We start from the raw sequence: 8,132 nt of genomic DNA on the forward strand, positions 1-8,132 counted from the left end.
TATCTGTATATGTGTAACTAGCTCATGTCATCCACTTGTGTCAGTTATGGCTCTCTTAATAGCTTACAAGCATAATGTGGCTCTTTCAAGGATTGGTAACATCCTTGAACACTGTTTCATCCAAATACTCACACTCTTTCATTTAAATTGAGTAATAAAATAATTTGGCTTTACTGAACCACACAGACGGGATGCTGTACAAATGTTTTGTTATCAGTTGCCAGCAGCAATTTTAGCAGCTCCTATGCTGCGTTAATTTGGGAGACTTCAGACCTTGTTATTTTTTCCCTTGTAGTGCTACAACAGAGTGATTATAAACAGCTTCTACAAGCTAAAGCCTTCAGTTATCTTCAAACTGTCAGCTGCAGGCAGGGAAGAGTGAATGAAACCTTGTCTATGCCACTGATTGCCAAGAAGAATAAGGCTCTTCAAAATGCAGCAGTAGTAAGAAAATCTATTTCTCCCTACTTTCCATCCTGGCCTGTTAAGTTTCTTCAGCTGTCGTGCCAGTGACTTGTAAGCGTAAGCTTGTATGCTGTGCAGTAATTTTTGTTTGTTTCATGTCGGACTATAGGGCTGCACCAAAAGACTTCTGACCTTTTGGCCTTGGGCACTTTTTCTCCAGCAGAAATTGCTGTGACAGTTTGTCAGGAGTTGCATTAAAATAGGAAAGAATAGGAGTGCTGTTCATCTTTACCTTTTAGTCGTTCCCCTCATGTTCTTCACTTAAGTAAATCCACACATTGCTCTGTTTTGTTTTCAGTTCCTATTTGCCCCCGTGCTGAGAGTGCTGGTCTCCATGAACTAGTCCAGCAATTGATGACACTCGATGATATCTCAGCATCCAGAAATCCCGAAAGCATGCTAACTATACAAAACGCTGCCGTAAGAACTGGCTGAGGTGGCAGTCTTTTTTTCCCTCTTAAAAGGATGCTGCCACTTGGTGTTCCCAGCATGCATGTGTTGTTGTCACTGTGGGCTCCAAAGGGAAGTTAAGCGTGGATTTTGATGACTGACAAGAGAGTTTCTTCTTTTTTGACCTCTCATCTGACTAGAAAATGAATGTTCTTGCAGATATTACTGTAAGGCCAAGAAAGGGGAAAGAAATTATGGAAGGATGCATTCAGAAAATGAATGACAAGAATGGAAAAAGGAACTTAAAAGTCCAGATTCTGAGGCAGAATGAGTAGCAGTTAACACGGCAAATGGCAAGGACTCAGAAATGCTGTGGATGTGCAGAGCTTGTAATAAACAGACTTTCAGTGCCACTTGTAGAACTCTTTAAGTCAGCAGCTGGAAAGCATGAGGAGTAAGAAGCTTATTTATCAGGAACTAAGTGTAAGAACACATCCTTCTCTCAAAAGGCCTATGGGTTCCTTTCAGGGATTCCCATGAGATCTAGCAACGTCCTGTGTTTTGTCTACACCAGTGTTCTGAAGTATAGCCTTCAGTCATACCAGTCCTCTTTGCCAGCAGTGAACGAGCTTCACGCCCTGTAAATCCTTTGAGTACATTATGTTTAAGTCTATGTATTCAGATTCTTTGAATATTCATTTTCTTGGCCTGAAAATATAGAAGTCTAATGCTTATTAATTCAAAGTGTGTTTACATTTTATTCCCATTAAAGCCTCCTGCATAGTAAAACATTTCTGCCTTATATATTTTTCATCTCTGCAGCAGCATAAACTGTCTTGGACTCAAAAGTATGTGTATCATTTCAGCAACTGCTAGTGGTAGTAAACTGTCCTGATGAAGGGATATTTCAGTTAATTCCTGCACAGAAAAGCTGTAGCTCTTCCAGACCTGGTCTGTTACTGTGTTAAAGCATGCTGTGTGCGTACATACACATGCAAGAATACACCATTTTTCACAAAGGTAGTACTTAAAAGATTTTTATTTTTTTTTCTCTTTCCAGTTGGACTAACTTCTCCTTAATTCTTTCTTCTCTTGTACTGGTTCATTTCACTGAGACTCATTCATTCCACTCGAGCCATTAGTCATTTTGTTATGCTTTCCCTCTGGCTACACTTGCTAGAACACCCTGCAGATTCCATCTTATCTGAAGTGTTGCATAAATTGGTTTCCAGCAAAAGTAACTTGACTTGCTAAGTGCAGACAGCATGGTTAAGTGAACTTGCAACCTAAACTCTTTCCCTGTATTTTAAGAGGACTGTAAATATACTCAACAATTGTTAACTTACAAGAGTATGGTCATGATATGAAATGGGTGACATCCTAACTAATGGAGATAGTCTTGAATAGCCTAACTAGATGACTTTTAAATGTAGGATTATTAGGGTTGGAATGAAATTTACAGGGAAGAGCATGTGACGTGGATTTTAGGCCTAGTAACAAGAACACTGCTTAAATGAATCTGTGAGTTCAGCAGTTTGAAAGAAGGCAAAGGCCCAAGTTTGTTTAAGTTGGGTACTGAGCATCCATACAATGCAGCCTCGGAAAAAAAATCAGTTTGATCCTTCCACGTATGGTCTGTTCATCTCTGTTCAAGAAGGATGGAGAAATAAGGAGAACCTCTCTGAGAAGCAGTAGCTTGCTTACATCTGATGCACTTAAAAAAGGCAATGATATCCTCTTTCTGGAATTGTTTGGTTGGCTACATTGGAGACAAAACCAGCAATAATTTAGGTTCACTTAGTCATACTCGTTGGAAATCAAAACACAATGATTAGTATTAATATCCTGAACATAGTTTCAGTAGGAAATAAGGGTAGAAAGATGCAACTAGTTTTATAGTAGAAGTTGACTGGTCCATGTAAGGAGATGCAGGAAATTCTTGCCCGTGGTAGCATATATTGGACTGCTAAAACATAATCCTAGAATCAGAATGGTTTGGATTGGAAGGGACCCTTAAGATCATCTAGTTCCAAACCCCTGCTGTAGGCTTCCTTCTAGACACCTCCCTCTAGATCAGGTTGCTCACAGCCCCATTCAGGGAGGAGGCTTCCACAACCTCACTGTGCAACCTGTTCCAGTTGTCTCACCACACTCGCAGTAAATAATTTCTTCCTACTATCTACTCTAAATCTACCCTCCTCTACTTTAAAGCCAATTTCCCCTGTCCTGTCACTCCGTGCCATTACACTAAGTCCCTCCCTAGCTCTCCTGTAGCCCCCTTTGCTTTCCAACTCTTATTTACTGCAAGCATATTAAAATTAAATATGGATTCCGAAAGATTTTTTTAAAAAACAAAGTTTTATTAAACAAATGTATTTTAAAGACCTCTATGAAAGAATCTTCTGTTGTACATAAAGATTCTTATTTTCAGTACTAAATAAAGCGTATAAGCAAATACAACTCAGAAATAATAGCTGAATAGTAACTGAAACAGCCACAGTCAAATGAAGTAATCAGTAGAAAAGTATCTCTCAAACAATGTAAAAATGGGATAACATTTGCATACTAAATGTGTTATTTAGAGAGGAATAAATAATCCAAGTTCACTGTCTGACGAGCCAGGAATTCTACTCTGCTTCATAGCAGATATAAAAAAACAGCAGTAAATTCCATGCCTACGTACATGTTCTTACAACTTAGTAATGAAGGCAACATTGATCTATTTTTCAATACTAAGGCATATACCTTTAGAATTATACTTAAAAAAACCTGTAACTTCAAGTACAGAAGAAGCAAAGTAGCTTAGGTAGATTTCCTTATTAATAGAAGATGTTTAATAGCATTAAACAGCCATCTCCATCTTAATTGGTGGATGAGGGTTATAATCTTCAATCTGAAAGTCTTCTGCCTTAAAGTCACTGATGTCTTCAACCTTACGAAGGATTTTGAGTTTGGGTAAAGGTCTGGGCTCCCTTTGAAGCTAAAATAAAAGCACGTCCTATGTTAATTGCACAGAAGTAATAAATACTTAAGAGACAGAGACTTTGTGTTATAAATTAGACCTCATTAATCTAAATTCAGATTTCCCCATGTAGATTCTCCTTCTTTCCCAAGAAGGCATAAAAAAAAAAATAATTACAAGACGGTTTGACATAATCTACTTTAGTATTTTGATTAGGTGCAGCAGCATCCAACTGCACTGTGAGCAGTCTGAGTTTGCAGAGCTATTCTAGTGGATGCAAATTAGATTCCTTCCAGACAAAACTAAATTGGAAATTCTGATGAAGATGTGCATCAAATGTGCTGCAATTTCTCACAGGAACATTAGAGCCCAATCCAATAGCTACTTCTCTGGGTGGTTTTGAGCTCTATGAATGGTGAGGATACTCAATCCAACTAAAATCCTTATTTTCTTCTCCTGCACTAAATTACTTCCTGAAGAAAATAGAGCCTTATCCGAGCAAACTGATTTAACTAATTTGAATTGATGAGTTATCTTTTCCTGATATACCTAAAAAGACATTTTATTGTGTTTATCCTCTTGGGCAGAATGATTTTCTAAAGTTTTGTAATGACGAAGTCAAAAATAGGGGTATGGACTCAAGGTCTTGAACTTAGTTCTAGAATAGTCCGTTTTGATCTGGAGTAGCATACAGATGTTCATTTCAGTCATGTTTGTTACAAAAAAAGAATAAATACAAATTCTATATAGGTTAAAGACCAGTTTGTGAAATGCAATTTTTAGGACAGAAATGTGGAAAAGAAAAGCCATGCAAATTAGCATCTGGAAAACAGTACACACAGTACTGAGACAATTTGATATTTGATGAGCACTGTGGAAAATAAAGTACAAGAACACAAAATGTATACTTACTTGAACTTTTAGAGGCTCCACATGATTCAGATATATGTGAGCATCTCCTAAGGTGTGTATGAATTCTCCAGGCTGAAAAGAAAAGAGAATACGTGATAGTTACAGTGACTGAACAGACACTACTGATTTGCTCATCCACTGGAAACAGATGTGGCAGTGATATCCAGCCTTGTTTCACATCTCATATGTATTACTTGCTCAAGCTGTTTCAAACTAGCAACTTTAGCCACTGCTAAACAATGTAGATTGTGCAAGCAAAGGTGTCAGTCACAAGATAAACCCCAAAGCATTTCTAGAGCATCCAAGTAAGGTTTGCAGGCTTTCTATGACTTGGCAATTCTTAAACAATCTAGCTTATATATACATATATAAGCAAGATCCTGAACAGTACACTCATTTCATGGTTTAGTGGCTTGTGGTAGCAATGGTAATGGGAGGACAGCTGGACTAGATAATCTGGTAGGTCCTTTCCAACCTTGTGATTCTATGATTTCTCCTGAGCATGACACCAGAGCCTTTTAGTCCCTCACTCTTCAGACAGTATCAAATAAAATGGTTAAATAGCCTACCTTCAGCCCTGTGACGTGGGCAATCATGTATGTGAGCAGCGAATAGCTGGCAATATTGAAAGGCACTCCTAGTCCCATATCTCCAGACCTCTGATACAGTTGGCAAGACAGTTCACCATTTAGAACATAGAACTGGCAAAGAGCATGGCAAGGTGGCAAAGCCATCAGAGAAATATCTAAGAATTACAATACAGAAAGAAGGGGGGGGGAGGAGAAATCAAAACTGCATTAGTGTCATAAACTTAGAAAATGCAAAAACTGAACAAGCACAGTGAGAGAGACGGCAGGTAGTGCAGCTTGATACGGCTATCATTCTGTTGCTTCTCTTTAAACAAGAGAGCACCTGCTGCCTAAGCAATTAGGACTGGGTCACAACAAGCTGTCTCCTGGGCTGTATGATCAGAAAAGTCATAAACAGATATTCTATAGAACAGATTATAGAACTGCTGCACAGCAGTTTAGCCTTACTCACCTAGGGGAGCCAATTTATTTCCCTAAAGGAAAACTTTGAGAGCAAAATTAAGCATGCATCCTAAAGCAACTTACAACTGCTTTATCTTACTCACTTCTCACTGCAGTGTAACCTTATTGTTTGTTGAGATTTTAAACTGACTAATCATTGATAAATTCAGAAAATAAAATATGAGTGTTTACACTTAAAGTGAAGACAGTAAATTTACAGCTAGTTTAAGCAAAACTTGAACTCACTCCTGGTATGTGAGGATGTTTAGCCTTAAAAATAGCAGCAGCAGCATGTAGAATCCCCTTTCAGAGATACGAAAGGAAAATGTTGGGGGATTTTTTTTTTTTAGTGTATGGATCTACTGCTGCTAAAGTAAAACAACCACTAGCACTAGCTCCTATTTACAAATAATCCTACAAAAGTGAACAGGCCCAAGAAGAATGCCTGCAATAAAAATAACACTTCTGTTCTCAAGTTCTCTGTTTTTTTCTAAGTTTACTATTTAATATATGGCTAAAAAAAAATCCAACAACAACATTGCTTTGGTATACTTATTTTTGTTGTTTTTTAACCTTGTTAACATAAGAACTTCTGTCTCTGAACAGATCGTATGTCAAAAGGCACTGGTAGCCATGTACGTCCCTCACTTTAACAGGGAGATAAAAACTCAGAAGTAATAGTTGAAAAGTTTCGAGGTTTGAGCACAAGAATTAAGCAGAAACAGAACTGACAACCCCTGACCAATTGCACTCAGTGACATACATTTCTGGTAGTTTTATAAAGAATAAGGAAAGGCAGTAAAATGGAACTGATGCTGACACAGTACTTAGAATACAGTTTATATATTTTATAACATTCCCTTAAAGTGCATGGTTCAGTACCTTTGGGATTCCAAGCACACATGATGATTCTTCTGTCATCTGGGTTGGTTTTGATCATCTCAATCACTTTTTGTAACTGATCAACTCCTTGGTTGGAATAATCTGAAGAAAGATACCAAATGTGATCTAAGTCAGATTCAAATCATTATCTATTTTTAAAGCCCAGCCCACACCCTACTGGAAAGCAATATTCAAATGACAGCCTCTGAAGCTTTTATTGAAACTTTGAAGGCAACTAAATTTATCTGTTGGCACTCACCAAGCGTAGGTTATGCTTGGTCTTTCTTTGGCTGCTCTAAGGCTTGTGAAGTTCTCATTACTGTATTAGAATGTGTGCACACCTCTTTTGAATGCTTCCACTACCTTTAGCATCCACCGAAATTGGACGATTCCTATCTAAAGTTTTCTTCCAAGCATCAAAAACTAGAAGTCTGCACTTACACTACATCCCAGGAAACAAAGGTTGTGATACAAATATATTAATTGTACGAAACGTGTTATGATGATGAATATGACATTCATGATACCTAAAAAGGACGGAATTGTATTGGAATGAGCAACAGATATTAACATTTCATTCGCATGTTTTTTAAAGTAATTCTCCCATTCTGTTTCTGTTTCTGTAGAACATGCCTTTGTCTGCAACTTAAATTTATGTGCTATAGTACTCCTACTACAAAAAAAAAAAATCAAAAATCACATCCAGACCACTAACACAGAATGCCGTGCATTCTTTGAATGCTTAAAAGAAGAAAGCTTTTGACAAGTAAATACATACATCTATCTAGCACTCACCAAGGTCATTTATGAAAACTAAATTTCTGAAACACTCGGAGCCAGAAGGCACAGGATATTACAATCCACCCAGTGACCCTTGCTGGCTGACTTTAGGCTTGATGTCAATTATAGAGAAATTCACTGGAATTAACAGCAGAATGCATACCAGAATAAAAAGAATCATTAGTTGTTTTTCATTATTCTGACTCATGCCAGTGAATCAGCATGGCTGGCAACTAATTTTTTCTAATAACTCTTCTTGCAACCCAACACCAAATTACAGTGATAGAGACCCAAGCTGGTTGGCAAACAACATGGTAATATACCAGCAGCACTGTGCCAGAAACTTTTTCAAATGGTTTTTTAGATCCTGAAGCTAATTATCATGCATTAGTAGTGCAACATAATGAAATCCATTAGCAATGGAAATTTATCTCATTTATTTTTCTGTAGTATACAGTAACTCAGATCTTTTAAGTTAGGAAAGCTAAAACGTTTTACTAAGTTTTTACATTTCACTGTTTGCACCACTTATGTTAGGGTAAAACTGTTCTCTGCCAGTAGTCAATATGCCAATATTAAGTACAGTATCTGTAACTAATGTCAACTTTGAGAACATATTGACAAAAAAATACAAGAGAAAAAAATAAATTGTATTCTTCCAGATGCACCAGATGCATATATATATTATATGTATATGTATATATATATAT

General features: G+C 37.3%; 1 protein-coding gene and 1 long non-coding RNA gene across 2 annotated transcripts in view; one reads left to right on the forward strand and one right to left on the reverse strand.

The window, feature by feature from the left end:
- The window catches only part of LOC109366750, a 4,263-nt gene extending 2,619 nt beyond the window's left edge, over positions 1-1,644 (forward strand). The window contains exon 3 of the long non-coding RNA XR_002113309.2: positions 296-1,644. This is a non-coding gene — a long non-coding RNA (uncharacterized LOC109366750). The remainder of the gene's footprint in view (positions 1-295) is intronic.
- A 1,549-nt stretch (positions 1,645-3,193) lies between these two features.
- Positions 3,194-8,132, reverse strand: part of TYMS (thymidylate synthetase) — an 8,822-nt gene continuing 3,883 nt past the window's right edge. The window contains 4 exon segments of the mRNA XM_010708811.3: positions 3,194-3,835; positions 4,730-4,801; positions 5,299-5,474; positions 6,643-6,744. Coding sequence (XP_010707113.1) covers positions 3,698-3,835; positions 4,730-4,801; positions 5,299-5,474; positions 6,643-6,744 — 488 coding nt within the window. The 3' untranslated portion in view covers positions 3,194-3,697.

This window comes from Meleagris gallopavo, chromosome 3 (genome assembly GCF_000146605.3).
Source record: "Meleagris gallopavo isolate NT-WF06-2002-E0010 breed Aviagen turkey brand Nicholas breeding stock chromosome 3, Turkey_5.1, whole genome shotgun sequence".
NCBI classification, from domain to species: Eukaryota; Metazoa; Chordata; class Aves; order Galliformes; family Phasianidae; genus Meleagris; species Meleagris gallopavo.